The 23,159-nt window shown below is 40.7% G+C and overlaps 1 protein-coding gene across 3 annotated transcripts in view; it reads right to left on the bottom strand.

Moving 5' to 3' along the window:
• PARVA (parvin alpha) overlaps positions 1-23,159 on the bottom strand; it is a 77,113-nt gene that overhangs the window by 42,586 nt on the left and 11,368 nt on the right. The window contains exon 1 of one of the 3 annotated variants that reach the window (XM_077321830.1): positions 987-1,147. The exons of the other annotated variants lie outside the window; for them this stretch is intronic. Within the exon in view, the coding sequence (XP_077177945.1) occupies positions 987-1,014 (28 nt within the window). The 5' untranslated portion in view covers positions 1,015-1,147. Of the gene's footprint in view, positions 1-986; positions 1,148-23,159 lie in introns of those variants that run through there. 3 annotated transcript variants of the gene reach the window in all.

The raw sequence follows: 23,159 nt of genomic DNA, 5'->3' as shown, positions 1-23,159 counted from the left end.
AAGTCCTTGCAAAGTAGCTGCACTGTCAAAATTCCACCAGCAGTTCAAAATTAATGAATTGACAGAAATTTAGGAAAATGGATAGATGGGGTTCACAGCGAAAACCCTGTAATATCTTCGGTCCTAATTAACCCCTAGGCTACAATACTGCCCTCACTTGTGTACAAGACAAAACCAATGGTTTCAGTGGAATTTAAGCTCATGCAACTGGGTGCAGAATTACAACCAAAACAGTTTAATGTGCATGCTGGTCTACGTACTTTTACTTGTTGATATCCACAACACTGTGACTACTAAGTAAGTCTGATATAAATGCTTCCCATATCATTGCACAGCACTGGTAAATTACAAAAAAAAAAAAAACCCAAAACCATTTCAATCTGGGGAGTGCCATTTGAACAAGTTATCATACCTTCATGTTAAAAATACCAATCTTCAAATGCCACAGTTTAGAACACATGCAGTCTTTTAAAATAAAGACTCCTGAACACAATTAAATACTTTCTCCAGCATTCATATTTGGAAAACTAATCAAATTTGTTTAGAAAATTAGGGAAACAAAGCACTTCATACTACTATCAAGGAAGGTTTGTTCAAACCACTGTTAAAGTAAAGAATATACAAATTTAATACTACTTAAGAGAAGTTTTGCTGTATAAAACAATGCCATATAACGACTCTTGTTTTGGCTGTGGAAATAAAGTTTGCATTATTTTTTCCATTCAATTAATGGTGAGCTGAGCTCACAAACATGATTTTAAAAAATTCACCTTTAGAATATTAGCTGAAATTACTGAACTTGCCATTATCCGATCACCACAATGCAACAGATAAGAAATGTGACTGGAAAACCGCACTACTCATTTGAGAAACCAAAATATTAGCAAATAAATCTGAACTTCACTACTGAAACACCCAAATACTAAATAAACATCATTCAATCAACACAAATTACAATGTAGCAAGGGCTGCAGCATATTCCTTACCTTGGGGGCACAATGCTCCACATCCCATTGTATGCTGTCCTAGCCCTCATTTTATAAGCACAAGGAAAACTGGCTAAAACATTCCTGTTTTGAAACTGTGCTTTCTGCTGCTGACCTGTGCAGCTGTATTAAGCTTTCAAGTCCATTTCTTAACAGAATACTCAACGCACATTGCAACTCTTAGCTCAATGCATCACAGTACAACCGACTGCCTGCCTATATAATTTAATATGATGCCACATGAGACTCATAGACCATCTGCAAAACAAACTAAGTTTGCCATTCCCCATCTTGGCAAATTTCATTCTGGAAAGCCTAATGTTTCTGAGACATACAAAGCAACATTGTTTATCTAGTCAGCTTACAGAATTTACATGTTATGATGGTCTAAAATAGTTGCTGCTGCAAGAATGGAGATGGGCCCAGATCCTTCATATTGCAGCTACTGAGGAAGTGGTGAGAGGCACTGAACAAACTCCCCATTCCCTTAAATCAGCCTTTCACTGACTGATTAATATTTGGCAAGAGTTTGGGACTACAAAGCTGCCGCTGATCCATGCTTTACTACCTGTTCTCCCGCCTCCCCTTGTCCCTTCTTTTCCTCATGCCCATTTCTTTTCTCTGCCTCTTGCTACTTCACCCTAGCATTTGAACGTATATTCGATACCCTGAAAGCAAAAGGCAACAACTCTTCCCTCAAGCTATTCCCATCACACTTAGTCCCTTTGGTCTGTCCTTGCCCCTTGAAGGAAGGGGCTACTGAAGGCTTGGTTTTGTAGATGTCCTCATAGGGAAGGAGGACAGAGAGAGTTAAGCTTGGTAATGGGTCTACACAGGGTTGGAGAAAAAATGTAAGGTGTGTTGCCTAGAAAGTGCTCTATTTACAGCTCCTGTGCTACTCAAAGGTGGTGAGGCACTGCTGCCGACCAACATCACACTCTCTTCAGATCACATCTCACTAGCCCACCCTTCTGCTTCCATCCCAAAAACACATGCTGACTGGACAAAAGAAAAGAGAGTGGGGAAGAGATGAAAAGAAAGTCAATTTCCCTTCCTCTTGCTCCCTTGGTGCAGGCAATGTTTTCATGGGAAAAGCTGTGTTTAGACAGTCTCACAGTTATGAGTGAGCAGAAGGACCAGATGACAGTTACTTCCTATACCAACTCTTATAAGGAAGGTAACCATATACATTAAAACAACAGAAAAATTGCGCTTAAGTTCAGTGCAAGAAACCATATGCTGTTACAATTTTTAGCTGGTGCATAAGACTTTGAGGGCTGTATAGCCCTATTCAAAACAAAAAATATGCACCCCATGTACTCTAGGAAGACGAGGGTAAAGTGCATGGAAACACCTTAACAATCAGAAACACTATAATTGTGTGTGTGTATTTGAAAAAAGGCTTCAAGAAAGTAGTGTGAGAAAAGGAGGGAAATCAATTCAGACCTCTGAAGTCATAAGAAAGCTGTGCCCACTGAACAAAACCAACTGGCAAATTAGATTAAATGTGTGTATTTATTTAGATTTATATTCTCCATCTTTGGAACCTGCTCTGCAGATAATAACATAAAAACAATAAAAATGCAGATTTAAAGCAATATTTAAATACATAAATACACTAAGTGTAACTACAGGGCATTGTTTGGCTGGCTGCATCAATGTGGAAAACTAGTTGTCTGCAGTGATTCTACTTTACTATGCCCTAACTTATTTTCAAACCCAAGATACAAATTTGAAACACAGGCATAAAAATTTCCAATTCTCTGCTTGTGCGTGGAAACTTTTCTAGCATGAAGGGCAATTTACAGCACTGGGTCTGTAGTAGAAAACAGAAACACTATTTTCATCTAAAGTTCAGATATAATTCTGCTACAATATACAGAGAAGACTATTATATTGCATTTTTAATTCAGTATAAAAATATACAAACTGTAATGGTTGCTCTGCGGAGCTAAGGAAATGAACTTTCAAAAATGAAATCACCCCACTGAACTATTTATAGGACCAAGCAGAGGAGCATTAGGAGAAAAAGCTGCAGCAATAGAAGTCAAACTATTTGATTTACAGTGGACTATCACATTCCAAATGGTGGTTCCCACCCCTGGTGCAGATTTCAGCACAGCCAAAATTATCTAGGCTTGTCCTTAAATTAACTGAGACAACAGATCCCTCCTTTCTCTCAAAAAAATTCAGAATTGGCCCATGGTCACAGAATGTGCTGATGGTCCTTTTCTCTCTTGCCTTCCTCCATTCTCACCCCTGTCATGTAGCATGCTCAGGTATTTTCCAGGACCCTGCTATGAAGCAGATATGGCGATTCCTTTTCCTGAGTGCCTTGGTTCCGTGGCATACAGAAACCACAGCTCATCTACTTCTTGACAATGAAGGGATACTTCACTAAAGCAGAATAGCAGTGAAATCAATATGCTATGAGACAGCTGTGGTGCTTCACTAACGCTGAAGACCACCAAATCAAGAGACAGTTCTTATTGCTCCACTGAAGCATCTGATGAAAAAGGGACTTCACTTGAGCTAGACAGCATCCTTTATCATCAAACAGCCACATTCCAATTACACAGTGCTACAGAGTATTGTTCTGCTACCAGTCTGTCTGCTCCAGCTTCACCATACCCTGTTTATAGAAACCGTTGATCCCTTTCTCAGCACTATGCCAGTACATTATAGCCTATGAGATCTTCTCTTTCACTGAGCAATGCTGGGGTGTCTGTGTGCATCCAAAGCTATGCCTGAGGTACTAACTTTTTATTTTTGTTGTAAATCTCAGTTCTTCAAATTAAGTCACAATAATATGGGGAGAGGCTTTACCAGGCATGGGAGGGAAATGAATCCGAAGATGTAGAGATTCCTTTCCACAACCAGCACACTAGCACATGCTCCTCCTGCACCTCAAAGAGAGCTCTAAACTACCACATCCAGGATTTATGGATTGACTCCCTTCAAACACATACCAATTACATAAAGTTATCCATCCCATTTAACAGCATTGTTAAATTAGAATTTTTGAACTTGATGCTGTGTTTATGGTTCTATTTTCTGGATTGAAATAACCACAGTTGGGGCCATGTTGAAAATTAGATATATCAATAAGACTGTTGGAAAATTGAAAGGTATCTACAGAGGATATATCTCACTTTCGACCCCATTTTCCTTTCTGTCTGTTTAGACAACTCAAGTGTGTTTCTCTGTCTCTCTGTCGTTAAAATTACACTTCTTCATCCATTATAATTATCTGGTACTGGTCAAGCTAGACATTATATCTTGCTCCCTAGTCAATTTTTTGTCCATATTGTCCAAACTGCAAAAATCAGGGCTTATGGTGAACTTTCAGCACATGTACACTGCAGTCCTTATGTACATCTTCTTGGGAGTAAGCCCCATTGGATTAAATGAGACTTACTTCTGAGAAGACATTGAGAATTCCCCTCTTACTATGAATGCTTACTGGTAGGTAGATGGAAAAGGCAGCTAAAGATTCTGTTCTAGAGGGGGCCTATTTAGCCTAATAGTAATAAGATTCTCCCCAGGACAGGTATCACTTTATTCACTCTGAATTTGTAATACGCCTTATTCCAGCTTGTAACAGTAAGACAAAAACAAAGTGACTGTGGTAGGCAAGATTTCCTTTGCATTTCTTTTTCCTGCTGAAACCAAGTCAGTAGTGTGGGTTATTGAACACGCTAAAGTGGATTGACTCTGGTGGCTTCCATGAAGAGAGAATTTGCCCACATGCTTCAAAAATAACCTTGTTCATTTGAAAAATATAGTTATGATGATATATAAAATTGGAAGCATGTCATTTCTCTTGTAATGAGTACTTTGAAGAAGATCTATTAGTAATTAAATTGGAGACATCCAAAGCCAGGTTTCAAAACACACATACATTTTCCCTGATTATTGTCTGGATTTTCTCAGGGCCTAGATAATTGTATTCTATTAACATCAAACCTGCAAGTAACTTTAGAATCTTGCATCTGCATTATTTCTAGGAAGCCATAATATAATTAGAAATGACAGTAATTGGCATTACATGGTTTAATTAAATTTCCTCTTCTGTGAACGAAAACCTTTCAACCAACCATTCCAGTGCTATTTCTGTATTTATTTGTTATGTGATTAACAGTGCAGTCGTAAGAATACTTGCACCATTCTGAGTCAGTTGAAATCAATGGTCCTAGAAGGGTTCAACTCTGCTTAGGATGGCACTGTAAATGTGCTATGTGGCAGGTATGATATTTATCCATTTTCACAAATTAAACTGTTAGTATTATGTTGCCTATAAATTGTTTCTTGAACTGATGAGCAAAACCACCAGAGAGAATTCCTACCACTTTTTGCAAAACTTTTTGTTTTTGCTGAACGGACAATTGTTGTATAAGAAAATAACCCTAAACGACACATTAAAAAATAAGGTTTTAAGTAACACTGACCTTTTTTCTGCCTAGAAGAAAGGTACCATGATAACTTTTAATCTGAAAATTATGATAGAAGTATCTATTGTATAGCAAGAGAAGGGATGTTATCTTTCCAATTTTTATGTGACAAACAAGGCTGGAGAGTTTTCCTTCTTATCTCATGTTTGTTTTAGCTCATGCTCACAGTAGAATGAGGCAGTAGAGTACACTGCAACACTTCTGACTGCAGGTGGGAAACACCACTTTGAATGCTTTAAATTCCTTGCAAATAGAAAACAAATATAGCAGCTAAATTGCCAGTCTAGATAATAATAAATGAACTTTATTTCTATACCCCGCCCTTCCTATGGTGCTCAGGGGCAGGTATAACACAATAATATACTTTGTCAGATAACTAAAATGACATTAAATATTGTACATCCTATTCCAGTATTTGGTGTAGTCAAAATTCAAGAAAACTTACATGTTGCATTTATAAAAATTGTTACAAAGCTTTTGACAGCATCTACAGAGGTCTCATCTTTACAGAATGTTATATTTCATATTATACACATTATTTACAGTATAAATATAATTTTGAGAAATGAAACAGCTTATTAAAAATTGTTTGATTTTATTCTGTCATGGAGTTAATGAAACAATGGACAGATATCAATCCAATATTGTAAAAACAAATGTGAATCAGATGAATTTGTTGGACAAAAAAAGATTGTATAATGTATGGAGCATTGTTCTATCACCATCTGTTCACCGCAATAACTAAATGGGATCTCCATGCCTAAAACCTTCTGTTTACCAGATGCTGAGGATAAACATGGAAACTGTCATCTTCAATGATAGTGATCTTTCAGAAGCACCTGGCCAGCTGCTGAGGAACAAAATGTGAATTAGAGAATCTTTCAACTTTATCTTGCACAACTCCAACTAATGTTCTAACTAATTTCTTTTCCTGTTCCATTCTCCCACTTCAGTCTTTGAAGCTTAGCATGTAAGAACTGCCTTTTTGGAAGGGACCAATAATGCTATCAAGATGCCTTCAGGAAGCTCACAGGATATGAACAGAAAACTGCAGTAATCCATGGCACACTGTCTTTTAGGGATAACACATATGCTCCTCTTTATGCAGCACACAGGATATTATGAGATGCAATGGCTAGTAAATGAATTTCCAATGTAGGATTTTGTAGCCTTTTATGCTGTTTGGGTCCTTGCAAGTTATGATAGGCTCAACAAATTAGAATGGTCACACCCTAGGTGTAATCTGCTGCACTGAGACTTTGAGAGAAAGTCTGGCTTCAACGCTCAACGTCCAACCTGTGCCATGGTCTGTGCCATGGTCTGAACATGGATGAATATGGCCCCAACATAGGGGCTGGTTAAAATGGTTTACCTGCATAAATTCACAGATCCTACCAGATTCCAGAATACTCTAGGAGATCTTACAATTTCAAATGAATACCTCATTGAAGCTGCAGTGGGAGTTTAGAATGTGAAGCTCCTAGAGGCCATCAACAAGGTCACCCTTGTTGACCTTTCCCATCCCTGACCCTGTGGAGCTATGTGAAAAGGTACAGGAGACAACTAGAGTGATACTTGTAGAAAGTGTATACTGAATCTGACAGAACATGCTATAGAAGACCTATGAAGCAGCAGTGATAATGACAAAGTATTATGTCAAAGTTATCACTGCATCAGACAACTCATGATCAGTTCAATTGTTTAAAATATCTTGCCACTTGCTGAATCCTAAATCTGTTAACCACTATACCATGCTGCCAGAAGAAATGTCTCATCTGCCCTCTTTATGGGCCATTCTGAGTCAGGTATTCCAATAGATGTTGCCAGCATCCTGGGTTCTATGAAGGCTACCACTGCACTCTGGACCCTTGTTCATTTGGATTATTGAACACATTAAGGAACACAGTAATGAGTCACTGATATGTACAATATGAACAATAAATCACACATGAAATCAGGACACCTCTCCTCTGTCACTCAAAGAGGCAGTTATTCAATCAACTTGTTGTTGTTAGGTGCGAAGTTGTGTCCGACCCATCGTGACCCCATGGACAATGATCCTCCAGGCCTTCCTCCACCATTCCTCGAAGTCCATTTAAGTTTGCACCTACTGCTTCAGTGACTCCATCCAGCCACATCATTCTCTGTCATTCCCTTCTTCTTTTGCCCTCAATCGCTCCCAGCATTAGGCTCTTCTCCAGGGAGTCCTTCCTTCTCATGAGGTGGCCAAAGTATTTCAGTTTCATCTTCAGGATCTTTGATACAGTAGAGCACAGTATCTTGTGATGTTTGGAGACAGTTTAAACTGTTTGGAGACACTTTGGAGTGGTTTAAATGGTTCTGTATGGACTAGCTTTCTGTGTAAAAAAGCCACCAATATGCTAATTACACCCAGCTCTATCTCTAGCCAAGCCTCCTAGTGATGAAATAAAGTCTATCTGCCTATCTGCTGGACATAAATATCCAAGAGTTGAACACATTGAAATGAAGTCTGACAAGATGGAGGTAATGCTGGTTGGGAAGCTTCCCACTTCTGATGGAATTCAACTGACCCTGGCTGACATGGTCAGGAACCTAGTAGTTTTACTGCACACAGCAATGATGGGTCTGGAGGGATCACTGGCCATTGGGGGGGCCCTGTGGATCAAAATGACCATATATGGTCACCCAATAAATGTTTAATGAATTTTAAAAATATATAAAAATTAATTAATGCTTATCCATTCAGAAAAGCCTTTCAGGGCCATCAAGAAACTGGATGAGAAAGCCTATCATAGTCTGCATTCTGAAGACCCATTTTCTTTAGGGAAATTGTTTTATACACTCTGGAGATCAATTGTAAATCTGGGACCCATCTCCAGGACCCATCTGAAAGTTGGCAACCCTAGTTCAGGATCAAAGCTTTATAAAAAATTGATTGGACATGGACAACAACAGCTGCACTGCACATTAAAGCAAATATTTCATCTCAATAGTGACCTTGGTCTGACTATACCATGTGTTTGGGTTATTCCTGGAATACTCTTTGGGAGATACTGTCATCATACCTTAGTTATGGAAATTAACTGTGGTCAGAGCATTCCAAACTCAGTGCATGTGGGGAGGGGGGCAAAGACATATTCTAATTACAAGTAAAAGATATATGAAATAACTTTAAAAAATAAAACCTTACAGTTCAAAAAACAAAATGGGCTTTTAAACTGTTGAGAAAATTTCATGATATAGTACAATATGCACTCACAAACATCAACCAAGATAATAAGTGCACTTGTATGTTGTACAGATGGTGCTACTTGCTGTATTCATGCCATGTGACCTCAGTTACAAAACAATAAGCATACAATGGAAATGAAGGGGATCAAGTATGCTTACGGTTACCAGCCCCTGCCAGTGGTAGGGAATCTTCATCCCTAGGCCCCACGCTTCCTACCACTAATCAGCTTACCAGTGGTGGAGAACTTACAGCAGCAGGGGAAGCCTATCAATCTCATTATCTCAGCAATGACATCTGATAACATACTTCTGGCACACATTATAGCATTTCTGGCAATGCAAGATGTTCTATTGTTTAGGCAAAAAATTCAATGGTAAAAACAGCTTCAACCATAGGGTTTTTGACCTAATACCAGAGTATCCCTGTGTTGCCAGAGATGATGCTGAGATGGTGAGCTAGGCCTCCCCACTACCAATAAATCCCTCCCCAACCCTGCTAGTTGCCAGACGGGTGAATGTCAAGACCCTGAACACTGAATGCCAGGAGGTAAAAAAAGGATTTTCCCAATGGGAAAAAGCCAGGATATTTTGAGGTGCACTATTTGCTTCTATGAAATATATGTTTTGGAATGAGTGAAATGTGCTAAGATAGCACAGGGCAAGAGGCTGCATCTCTCTCACTTTAATATTGGGTGTATATACATTTTTGCTTGAAATTCACCAAAGCTTATAAATCCCATATATATGACAATTAACAGTAATTTACAAAGGAAATTAGAATATATATATTTATATTTATAATTATAATATATAATTATAAAGTAAATATATAAAAGTAAATTATAAATGATGCACATGTTGTTATAGCAGGAAAATTAATTGTTGTATATATTTCAATTATTATATTTCTAATACAATGGAAATTGTTTCTCCTAGTACATTTCTCATCTGTGCGGGGGAAATATTTATAGAGGTGCAATTCAATTATGAATCCCATATCTTCTTATGAGAATTCTATTATGAGAGCAGTGTACATTTTATTGGTACTGTATTTTAAAGGAGGAGGAGAGAAGAACATCTGATTATTTGATATTCTGAATTCTTTGTTTTAACAGGCCACGCCGAGGGGGAGCCCCAGCTATGGCGGCCACTGGAGAGCACAAAAGGTGAGCCAGTGGCAGAGTGGCAGGGCAGCCCCCGAGGTAGCAGCCGGGGAGGAGGACGAGGAAGAGCCACGGCCCGGTACCGACTGATCCATGGACCAGTACCGGTCCTCAGATCGGGGGTTGGGGACCACTACATTACAATACAAGATACAGAAAGGTTTTAAAAGATTGATCACTGATATTTACCGTAAAGGGTACTTCTCCTCTGAGAAAAGGAGTACATCTTGATAGGTAATTTTCAACATCCATTCAGAGAGGCTGGAACTACTTTTTTCTTCTTCCTGTCTCCTCAGTGGGAGTCACCCTCCCGTCAGTCCTATTTTCTGTATGTGTCATCAGCATATGCTGGAGGACTCTTCTGCCAAACATGACCTCAGCTGAACTATAAGCACTGAACTTACAACAAGAGCATAAAAAAACACTATTTTTCTAACCTGCCCCTTCTGTGAGGCTCTGGATAGGTAACATCAAATAATAATATATAATAATCAAGAAGCTTAATACTTGATAAAACTAAAGAGAACCTGCATACGTCCGCTACTGTGTCAAGCTTCGCAAAGGCTACATTCGTTGCCACACTTCTGAGTAGGCAGTAATTCCCTGTGGAACATAATGTTTTTTTGTTTATTTGTTTTGGAAGCTTCTATAATACACACATTGAGATAGCTACTAATGAAAGATGAAAGAAACCTTTTATTCCCCAAGTTCAGTGAGGAAATGGAAATGAATATCCCACTGGTTTTACCAATATGCTCTCTGCTGAGTATACAGAACCAGCAATTTGAAACCTTAGAAATCAGCAATTGACTATCCATATGGCCAAACTACTGCCACCAATCACCAAGAGTGGAAACATACTATATGCAAGGCAAAAAATCCAACAGCACCTACAGCAGCATATTGGCTAAGAGGACAACCTGCTCCACCAATCTCCAGCTGAAGAAGAAAGAGTATATATGCTTTCAGAACTTTCCTAATATCTAGTATCTGTTAGATTCTCTCTTTTGGATTTGAGCAGAAGGAAAATGAGGTTTATGAAAAATAGAATTGACCTTAGATCGGAAAGCTGGATCTGTTCTTTACTTTACCTTATGGAAGGTAGATAGCACAGGTTTGATGGATAAAGCCCTGAACTTTGATACATGTCTCACAGAGGTCATAGTCACTAAAGCCAAGGTCTCTATTTTCAAGACACTTTAAAGAGACCTATTTAGTAGGCTCAAATGAAGATTTTGTTAGCTATGATAGTATGGTGCACAATTTACAAGTTGGGAATCTAAACCACTAAGGGGGGTCCTTTAGGAACCTGTGTATGTGCAGATGTATTTAAATAGAAGGTTCCTCCACAAGAGGTAACATCATAGCTAAAACTGTCACTTGTCTTCTAAGACTTGTCATTTGTAGATCTCTGTCTATGTCATCCTGTAAAATATTCAGGATAGCCTTGTTCTGAGGACATGCTGCCAATTTTCTTCTTCTTACCACAGCGTATGAATGCCTTCCATAAGAATGCATATATCCTATTGGCTACATGTCTCCTAGATTAGTGATCCCCAACCTGTGGGCCGCAGACCACATGTGGTCCTTCGACTAATTGGAGGTGGGCCCCGAAGGACGCCTTCTCCCCCCCCCCCTGGCCCTTTACTTCATCCCCCCAGCCCTTTACAACACACTTCATTGTTGTGGCGTATCTGTATCTTATATTGAAGGGATGTTTAAACATTACCATAGCAATCAGAGAGCGTTAGGGCAGTGGTTGAGAGTAGAGGTCAACTACCCCCCCCCCCACCGGGCCTCAGTAAAAGGCGTTGAGTGGTCCCCGGTGAGTGGTCCCCGGCATTGAGTGGCCCCCGGTGATTAAAAGGTTGGGGACCACTGTCCTAAATGCCAGGATAGTAACCATGACCTCTGTACTGTCCCAATCTCAGAAATCTGTCACTTTCAGTTTCTAAGTGGTCAGTTTTAGCTGTTCTGGATGAGGATGTGATACTGGCCCCTAGTGTAAGAAGCGAAAAGTAATACTTGCTTCCTTGAGTGGATGGTGGAAATCATCCACCAAGATGTCCTCTACCTCAGAAGGAAAAAGTACAATATAATAATAAACTTTTCAGTTTATCAAAGAGATAACAAAGGAGTGACACGTTAGAGGTTTATAATAGATTATTATTATTAACTAAGAAGTTTAAAAGGGTCCACCAAGTCTTCCCATCAAGTTGACAAAGATAAATTTTTCTCTCTCTTCCAGAATACCAGAACTTGAGGACACACAGTGAAACTGATGGGCAGTAGGTTCAGAATGGACAAAGGAGAGTACTGCTTTACACAGAGAGTGATCAAAATGTGGAATTTACTGCCAGAGGATGTAGTGATGGCCATAGGAATAACCATCTTTAAGGGGTGATTAGATTAGTCTATCAATTGCTACTAGCCATGGTGACCAAGGGGAACCTCCACATTCAGAGGCACTAGTCCTCTGAATCCCAGAACCAGGAGGCAACATTAGGAGAAATCATTGGCCTCTATTTCCTGCTACTGGGCATCCAGAGGAAATGGTTGGCCACTTTGTGAGGTAGGAAACTGGATTAGATGGACCACTGGTATGATCCAGCAGAGCTCTTCTTACATTTTTTATGTTCTAATATAACCAGAGCACTGAAAATCTCTCAATAACTTGATATATGCTAACTACAATAAAACTTCAAAAGTTACCTTACACCAACCTACTATATATGTCAAGCTACATAATAGATTTTTCCTATTGGTTCTCAAGTGTCGGTAGTAATTGGCAAAGCAAGGGGCTAGAAGAGTGTCTCTTATAAATTACTTCCATAAAGTGGTTGCCATAACAAAAGCTGCCTGCTCCTCAGTCATAGACTGAAAAATGGCAAGAACCAGTGCCTCACCAATAGCGCTCAATGGATCTGAAAGTATTTACTGATAAGGATATGTTTTTAAGTATGAAAGACCAAGACCATTTAGGACTTTGTAAAGGAAAGGAGTGACCCTTTGAGTTGAACACTGAAATTTATATTCAGAATTACTGAGTGTAAATGCACACAAAAGCTTAAAACCAGAATTAAACTTTGTTGGTCTTCAAGTTGCCACTGGACTCAAATTTTATTCTTTTGCTTCAGACCAACATGGTTATCCACCTGAATCTGAGTTAAAACAGATATACTTTTTGTACAATATTGTGTTTTGCTCAAACTAGAGAAAAAAGCAGCAAGAACAGCAGTAGTACAAAGAAGGTTCCCAATGAATGAACGGTTATTGCAAGAACATCTGGGTAGCTGGTTTGCAGCCAGCTCTTCTAGGAGTAAAGTTAGAAAAAAGGACTTCTTGGCTAGAACTGTCACTGTGTTGTCCAAGAAGAAGACTAAACTGATATGAAGACAAAGTGTTGTCCAGGAGAAGACCGCTTGGTTTGGATTTCTTAGCTAACACTAAAGATCTTCCTGGATAATTGAGATAATTTTTTTTCTCAGCCTTTGCTGTCCACCCCTAAAATGAAAACAGTGAAGTGCTTCATAGTATTTATTTTATTTATTTGGATTTTTATACTGCCCATTCTTTGCAGCTCTGGACGGTTGACATGGAACATTGTATAAATTTACATAGAACATGATAACTATCCATAACATACAAATTTCAATAGAACATCATAACACAATCTATCAAGTAATAGTTCACAACTTGAATAACAACAACTTGGGGAGATCAAATTGTTCAGTCATAGAAGGGCGTCTGGGGGGAGGGGGCCCGCAGATGTTCCGAGTCGGTTGGCCTCAAGTGAATACCTGGTGCAGGTGCTGTGGAATTGTGGAAGGGCTCTGATCTTAGGGAGCTGGTTCCACCAGAGGGGGCCAGAACCGAGAAGGCTCTGGCCCTTGTTGAGGTCCGACGCACTTCTCTGGGGCCAGGGATCCATAGTCAGTTGGAGGTGGCAGAGCATAAGGCTCTTTTGGGGGTATAGGTAGGGAAGTGGTCTCTCAAATACACTGGGCCCAAACCGCGTATGGCCTTGAAGGTGGTTACCAAAACCTTAAGCTTAATCTGGAATTAAACTGGGAGCCAGCCAAGTTGTTGGAATACCGGCCAGATGTGGGATCTCCAAAATGTTTTAGTGAGGATCTTGGCCGCAGCATTCTGCACCAGTTGTAGCTTCCGGAATAAGGATAATGGTAGGCCTGCATAGAGCGAGTTGCAGAAGTCCAGTCTAGAGGTGACCGTCGCATGGATCACTGTAGCGTCCAGGTAGGGCGCTAGTAGCTTGGCTTGGCAGAGGTGGTAAAATGCCAGCTGTACTACCTTTGTGACCTGGGCTTCCATTGTAAGAGAAGCATCCAGGATCACGCCCAGGTTCCTGACGGAGTGCGTTGCTGAGAGCTGCACACCGTCCAGGGTGGGTAGACGCACTTCCTCCCATGGTCCCTTCCTACCCAGCCACAGGACCCCCGTCTTTGCAGGGTTGAGCTTCAGATAATTCTGCTTGACCCATTTCGTCACTGCTTCTAGACATCTGGTTAAGGTTTTCTGGGGGAGAGTCAGGGTGGTCATCCATCAGAAAGAAAAGCTGAGTGTCATCTGCATATTGGTGGCATTGTAAAAGGCATAAAAATTGCAAAGAGCTATGTAAAATCATAAGACAGTGTTAATACTGTCTTATAATACTGTGGAATTCCTTCAGAGATGTCTCATTTTCTTCCCAAGGAAATAGTTTTACCAACAACAACACAAAATCTGCATCTGAATTAGAACTTACAGTCCACTGTTTATGTATTATCAAAGTAGCTAACATGTAAGTAAACATGTTCAGGTGTGTGGGAAGTCTATTTGCATTTTCAGCAGCTGAAGTCAAGATTTTCAGTGTACTAAAACTAAGTCTGGTTCTTCACCTTTGGTAGTTTCAAACACTGAATGGATTTATTATTTTGGTCTTCTCTACTCCCAGGATTTGAACAAGTTGGAACAGCTGTGCTCTGTGGCAGGAGCACTTGAATGCAAATACAGCCCTGTCAGCACTGTAACTCCAAAAGGACTTGCCAGAAGTAAATGAAGTATGACATCAGCCACTACTAGTAGGAGGAAGGAAATGAATATTAAAGAACAAAATGTGTAGCTTTTTACTTACAGTTCTCTTTTGCCATGCTAAAAACTCTGTATTCTCAATCATGATCTGACCCAACCCAAGAAACAACACATTTTTATTTAAGCATGTCTTTGAAGATACAGCCCACACTCAGTAACACATGACTAAAAGCAATGTTCTAACCATAATTAATTTGGCACCATTCTAGCTTGATAGTAATCAAAACAATATTCAGAGTGAGTTTGTGCTCTCTTGTTACATGGTACCATTTTTAAAAAATCATGCACAACAATAATTTAATTACTGCTTCAAGAGAATATACTTACCTTCTTTTCCTACCTGTTTTAAAAGCTTAGACTGGAAATGGGTTTTTGAAATACATGCTGTTTAGTACTTGATTAGATATGTGTGCTAATGTCACTTAAATGTAGTGAAATTAAGTAAAAAGTAGGACATTTGGTCTAAGAAATCAGAGCATTAGTTGTTCAGAGATTTCAAATAAATAGGTAACACTAGAGATTTCTCAGAATGCCTCCTCACATTTCTCCATTTGTTTTTATCTGCATGATCAAGTGCGTTAGGGAGGTCTGGTAAGCATTGACTCAGCCGTCATTCCTGGCTACGTACATCTGTAGTCAATTTTCCACACTTTCTTCCATAAAAGGTAAACGAGGCACTGTACTTGCAATGGGATAATCTAAACAATATGAACAATGTTACTATTAAAGACCATCTGGCTCATCAAGCACAGCTCTGTATTCTTAACTCTTTGAGGTAAAATATTAAAATCAGACAGCAGGCTTTTTTGCTTCCTGGAATCTACTTTAAAACTGAAGGGTTCAGAGCACACAAGGAATGCTATTTCTCTTCTTTTTTTACATCCCTTATGTTATACTTGTTGCAATCATAGCCAGGGCTATCATTAACATATAGCATGGGCTCAAGTCTCCTTTATGTAAGCCACGTCAGTGTGGTCTCCTACAATTAGATCACTGTAGATTCATAAAATGATTTGTACTGCCCTCAAAAGCTGTGCCTTGGATCTCCTCTCCTCTCCCAGCATTAGTGACTGGAAGACACTTCCACACATACTCAGGCTCACCATTTCAATCCCAACTGTATCCTTTGTGTTCCGAAAAAGTGATGGCAGAGGCTCCTCCAGCCCCTGGGAGATGCTTTTTCAAGAAGCTGCCACTAGAGAGAGTAGAAAAGCCCCTTGCTGAAGCATAATAAAGCTGCTTTCTGCCCAAGCCTATAAAAGTAATTTTACAGAGAAAGATTCTCAGATAAAATACACAAAGGCCTCCTGATAAGGAAACTTGTACATGGATCAACATAAGGGAGTTTACAATGTTCAACATAGGGAGTGTAAGGAAGGAAACCGATAGGGGGCAGCCCAACCAGGAAGGCCAGCTCATAGGGAACCAAAAGTAAAAGGATTCAGATGCCTTTATACTAACGCCCGAAGCATGGGCAATAAGAAGGAAGAGCTGGAACTTCTCATGCTGATGGAAAGCTATGATCTAGTAGGCATCACAGAAACTTGGTGGAATGATTCTCATGACTGGAATGTAATACTGGATGGATATGAACTGTTCAGAAAAAAACAGAATAGATCGAAGAGGTGGAGGAGTGGCACTGTATGTGAGGAAAGGGCTTACCTATCAGGAAATTCTAGTGAAGGAGAGCATATCTACAGTGGAAAGCATCTGGGTGAAAATAAGCGAGGAGAAAACCAACAGTATGGTGGTTGGTGTCTGCTACTGACAGCCTGACCAACGAGAGGATGAGGATGCTGCACTTTGAGAGCAGCTTGAGAAAATATCCAAGTGGCAGGACCTTGTCATCATGGGTGACTTCAATTTTCCAGATGTGTGCTGGGAAACAAACTCTGCGAAGCGTCCTCAGTCATGCAACTTTCTGACCTGCCTGGCTGACAATTTCATTTATCAAATGGTAGATGAACCCACAAGAGGTTCAGCCATACTGGACTTAATACTGACCAACAGACAATGAGGTGAAGGAGGTGGGGGCCCTAGTGACCATGTCCTCATAGAATTCATTTTGAAATGGGGAGCCAAGGAAGCTTGTAGCCAGACGCGGATGTTGGATTTTCGTAAGGCAAACTTTAATAAACTCAGAGACATGATGAGTGTCATACCACTTATGAGAATGCTGGAAGGGAAGGGAGCATGTGAAGGGTGGGCACTACTCAAACAAGAGCTATTGCATGCTCAATCAATGACTATCCCAGAAAGACAAAAACACTGCAGGAGCTCTAAGAAGCCTATATGGATGAACAGAGAACTTCAAGAGGAACTAAGAAAGAAAAGGGAAATGGAGGGAAATGGAGGGAAAGACAGAACTCTAAAGAAGAATGCCTACAGGAAAAGCATACCTACTGGATGGGGGATACGCTTCTAGGTAACACTGTGTGTGAACAAGATCTTGGGGTACTTGTGGATTGTAAACTAAACATGAGCAGGCAGTGTGATGCAGTGGTAAAAAAGGCAAATGCCATTTTGGACTGCGTCAACAGGGGCATCACATAAAAATCACAAGATGTCATAGTCTCATTGTATATGGCACTGGTCAGACCACACCTGGAGTACTGTGTGCAGTTCTGGAGGCCTCACTTCAAGAAGGACGTAGATAAAATTGAAAGGGTACAGAAGAGAGCGGCAAGGATGATCTGGGGCCAAGGGACCAAGCCCTATGAAGATAGGTTGAGGGACTTGGGAATGTTCAGCCTGGAGAAAAGGAGGTTGAGAGGGGACATGATAGCCCTCTTTAAGTATTTGAAAGGTTGTCACTTGGAGGGGAGCAGGATGCTGTTCCCATTGGCTGCAGAGGAAAGGACACACTACAAGTACAACGATATATTCTAGATATCAGGGGGGAAAATTCACAGTCAGAGTAGTTCAGCAGTGGAATAGGCTGCCTAAGGAGGTGGTGAGCTCCCCCTCACTGGCAGTCTTCAAGCAAAGGTTGGATACACACATTTCTTGGATGCTTTAGGATGCTTTGGGCTGATCCTGCGTTGAGCAGGGGGTTGGACTAGATGGCCTGTATGGTCCCTTCCAACTCTATGATTCTATGATTCTATGGATCACTTGATGTAACAAAAGCCGTGAACATATATTGGATGCAAAGAATATGGGTGCTGTCTAGCCACACCATACTTCTTTCAATGAATGCACCTACTGACATAGTTTAAAAGGTAAAGGTATCCCCTGTGCAAGCACCGAGTCATGTCTGACCCTTGGGGTGATGCCCTCTAGCATTTTCATGGCAGACTGAATATGGGGTGGTTTTCCAATGCCTTCCCAGCCATTACCATTTACCCCCCAGCAAGCTGGGTACTCATTTTACCAACCTCGGAAGAATGGAAAGCTGAGTCAACCTTGAGCCGGCTGCTGGGATTGAACTCCCAGCCTCATGGGCAGAGCTTTCAGACCGCATGTCTGCTGCCTTACCACTCTGCACCAAAAGAGGCTCTACTGAAATAGTTACTCATGCGTAAATATGTTTGGTTAGAAGTAGAGAGTGCACAATGCTTTAAAATATTTTCTGTTAGGCCACAAACATTCTCACAAGAAGTTTAAAAGGTGGAGGACACTAAAGCAAGTATTACATCAGCAGTCCTCAACATGATGTCCACCAGCATCTTTCCTAGTGCCTCCCAAATGCCCTTAAAACAATATGTTTTAGGGATTATTATGGGAGACTGTTGTTACTTGCCATGAGCTACTATGTGGGAGTAGCAGGTTATAAATTGAAACATCATCATCATAAGTGGGGCCAGGTGATGACAAAAATAGAAGAAAAGAGAGTGGTATAGACTGAATGGACTCGAATGGAGGCTTAGTCAGGGTTGCCAATACAGGATATAATCTCCATGATGGAAAACGGTGCCATACCAGGGGATCCCTGGTAGCAGCACCCTTAAGAAACCTACATATGTGTGGATGTCGTGCTAATGGGAATTCCTACAGGCTGTGTATCACCATGGCCAAGGCTGCCACCTGTCTGCATAGGGTAGCAGTCCCAAGTCTTCTGCTGTGATGCACAACTAAGAAATCTAAAATAATATCTAAGGAAATACACTGCATGTTTTTATGTTTCTGCGTGCACCAGCATCCACATGTCTTTCAACTGAAACAGGTGGCCTCCTACTGGTACTGACAGGTAGTCAGGGTCTTTGTCGTTTGCTGACCTCATAAACTGATGCTATTTTCAAAGCATGTCACAGCAACTACTGTTCGAGAGAGACGAAGGCACTTTCTTTTAAAAACAGACATTCTCCATCTTCAAAGAATACATCAAACTTTACTATTGTATGGAACGTTTTGATATTACATTCACAGTTGCAGCTGTGCAAACCTTGGCTGGCTAGCTTGACTAAACAGCAGAATTATGTGCCAAAGGTTCCCCATTCCATACAAAAATGGTAATTACTTTGTTAAATAAAATTATAACTATTACTTCAACAATTCCAGAGGGTTTATGTTTTGGTTTTTTTTTGCATTTCTTTCCAAAAGTAATTTTTCAGATGGAACAAAACAGTTAAAGGGGAATTCACGTTTTCTTTAAACATAAGTGAAGCGTTCATATTCATTGGGTTCCTGACTTTAATTCCCTTTTGCCGTATTAAACAGTGTTGCATCTGATTTCCAAGGCAGAAGGCACATTACCATGTCCTTAACCAGCTCCATCATGTTTTTCCTGCTTTCTGGAAATCTGGAGAGCCAAACCTTTGACACCTTCTCCCATTTTAAAGGTTTCAAAAAACCTCCATTGAAATTATTCTGTAAAAAAGGTTCCTAAATACATACTAGGGTAAGTCAAAAAGTATTGCTATTAGGGTTTCAGTTCACACGTGCATAGGTTGTTTTTTTGTTTGTTGTTAAAGCTTATTCCAAACAGAACAATTTTCTCAAAGGACACAGGACAACCATGAGAGTTTATTATGAAAAAGATTTAAGAAAAGTGAAAACTGCACTGGTGAGAAAAAATGAGGAAAGTTGCACCAAGGAATTTTTTCCATTGTACTTGCTCATTCTTTGAGGGTATCAAGGGCTGTACTATGCAAAATTTGTTGGGAAACCTTACTCTATGCACCCTACAGCCTTGATATTGCCCATTCAGACTTCTTTTTGTTCCCAAAACTAAAAAAAAAACATTTAAAAGGAACACCATGAAAGTCCCTTGAAGATATAAGAACTGCTGTTTTCATGTGGTGTAAATACAAGAGTGCAGAATTTTTTGGGGAAGGCATAGAAAGATGGAAACACCACCTTCAGAAGTGTATAGTCCTAAAAGGAGGATACATCAAGAAACAACAGCTTTACATTCTGATATTTTGTTTAATAAAGTTATTAGTTGCTTTGGAAAGTTAACTCAATATCATCACATCTTCACTAAATTCCCTCCACTCTCCAAATTCTAGCTTTCATAGGAACCATTCTGAACCCACCCAGGAATTTTCAAGCCAGAACTGGAAGCCAGTTGTAAGTAAACCATATGTAGGTCTGTTCACATAAAATATAATAAGACTAGGCACCAAGCCCATTGCATTCAGGAATACAATGGACACCAGATGGAGGGAGGGGTAGAAGAATTCTGTGGATGGCCTCTCCCTCCCCCCAGGACCTGGAAAGGCTGCAGGCTGGAGGCCCTCCGTTTTTTCTCTCCCATTCCTCACCTCCAACTTTACCCAACGACCTCTGGTTCCACCTGTCTTTCCTTTATACCCCTTTTCTGTCCTAACTCCTCCCTCTCCCCGTGGATCCCCGAGGTTACTTTAACCCCACCCCTCCTAACAGCTTATTTTCCCTTCTCTTCCAAGCTTGGTTCCAGTCTTGCTGCTCCTTGCTTCTATCTCTTCCCGGTCAGCTTCTTCCTGAGAGGGCAGTACAAGGTAAGTTTAGTTTAGTGGGTTGTTGCCAGTGGGTTGTTGTCTCCTTTGTCTCCACCTTCCCGCCTTCCCTCCGTATATCTGTTCACTTCCCCCTCTCTTCTCTGCCTTAAGTGCCCTCACGGTCATTTTCCTGTGTTTCGCACCACCGTGGCTTGCCCTGGCTCTGTAAACAGTCCCGACCCCGCAACTGGCCCCGCCCCAAGGCAGTTCGTAGGCTTTGGTCCCAGTCGAGCCACCTGCTGACACCTCACAAGTGACGCCTTCTCTCCCTCAGGCTGCTGGTCAGTGAGAACGGGCCCCAGGAACGCTGCGGGGTTGGTTTCGGCCATATCCCAGCATCAGAGTTTCGCCCGTGAGAGAGACTTTCCCACCCGGGAGAAGGGGCTTCATGGGGACGCTCGCAGGAATATCCTGAAAATTATTATTTTAGCAATTGGATTACTTAAAGCAATCCTCTTCCTTAGTAAAGTCAAAATCAAAAAAAGGAGAGTTGGCTTTGTAAGAAATCAAGACCCCAAATCTGAACATTGCACATTTTAACTTCTTCTTTTTGGCTACTGGCACAGAAATAATACAACAGATTGTTCCCTTTCAAAAGCATATGGCCTTATGAGTTTCATACACCTAGTATCCATTGAAGTAATTGGGAAGAAGAAGAGACCCTTAAGCAAAAGAAAAAAGGAGTGGGGGGGGGGAAATGTTGCTGAGAAAACAATGCATCCGACCAGCTGCCTGCCTCTAGATTTTGGCATTCATTATTAAAGTTCAATGCATATTATCCAGCCTTGGAGTGCATTTCTGACTCATCCTCTTTAATTTTCAATTTCCTGTAATGGGATCCATTAGTTTTTGGCAAGATTCAAGCCTGATAGTACTGCATCAAAAGGGCAATACTTAAACGTGATTTTTGCAAATTATTCCTGTGGCACAACTTTAATCAGGACAATATTTGTAGATAGATCTTATGTTCCTGGCTATCACTACACACAGAAGTTATCCAGCGTACCAAAGCTGAAGGAAGAATCTGTCCCAGCACTTCCTTGAACACTGTTTTAATTAATACAAACCCACTAGAACTGCAAGTGTGTGACCCTTGAAACTGAGCCATTAATTTCCCAGTTTTACAAATACTACTCATTAGCCAATACAAAAAAACCACCTCATTATACAGAAGCCAAATAAGGATACACATAGACTTCACAAAGACAATGGCTGGATTACACCTTGTTTACTAGAACAAATGATATACAAAACACAGCTCTGGTTCCATTGTGTTTTTACTGGAAACCCTATAAAACATGCCTAAATGCAAAAGCCACATAAATATCACATTGGTAAACTGAAGATAACAGGAATGCCCAGTTTCCAGCTCCTTCACATTTCTGAGAAATCTATGTTCAGAGAGATGATTTTGAGTATTATTCTTTTGATTATAATTCTTCATTGCAAGGAGAGATTCTTTCCCCAACACTATTCAACATCTTCACTGTGTGTGAACGAGACCTTGGAGTACTTGTGGATTGTAAACTAAACATGAGCAGGCAGTGTGATGCAGCGGTAAAAAAGGCAAATGCCATTTTGGGCTGTATCAACAGGGGCATCACATCAAAATCACAAGATGTCATAGTCCCATTGTATACGGCACTGGTCAGACCACACCTGGAGTACTGTGTGCAGTTCTGGAGGCCTCACTTCAAGAAGGACGTAGATAAAATTGAAAGGGTACAGAGGAGAGCGACAAAGATGATCTGGGGCCAAAAGACCAAGCCCTATGAAGATAGGTTGAGGGACTTGGGAATGTTCAGCCTGGAGAAAAGGAGGTTGAGAGGGGACATGATAGCCCTCTTTAAGTATTTGAAAGGTTGTCACTTGGAGGAGGGCAGGATGCTGTTTCTGTTGGCTGCAGAGGAGAGGACACGCAGTAATGGGTTTAAACTTCAAGTACAACGATATAGGCTAGATATCAGGAAAAAATTTTTCACAGTCAGAGTAGTTCAGCAGTGGAATAGGCTGCCTAAGGAGGTGGTGAACTCCCCCTCACTGGCAGTCTTCAAGCAAAGGCTGGATACACACTTTTCTTGGATGCTTTAGGATGGTTAGGGCTGATCCTGCGTTGAGCAGGGGGTTGGACTAGATGGCCTGTATGGCCCCTTCCAACTCTATGATTCTATGATTCATGCGTCCTCTTGGGATGTCACCAGTACACTGATGACTAGCGCCCTATCTGGTCCTAGAACACTTCACCACAGTGATCCATGCAATGATTACTTCTAGGCTGGATTACTGCAACTCACTCTACACGGGTCTTCCCTTATTCCTGCTCTGGAAATTATA

The sequence above is a fragment of the Paroedura picta genome, chromosome 2 (genome assembly GCF_049243985.1).
Source record: "Paroedura picta isolate Pp20150507F chromosome 2, Ppicta_v3.0, whole genome shotgun sequence".
NCBI classification, from domain to species: Eukaryota; Metazoa; Chordata; class Lepidosauria; order Squamata; family Gekkonidae; genus Paroedura; species Paroedura picta.
This window is presented reverse-complemented; position numbering and strand designations above follow the sequence as displayed.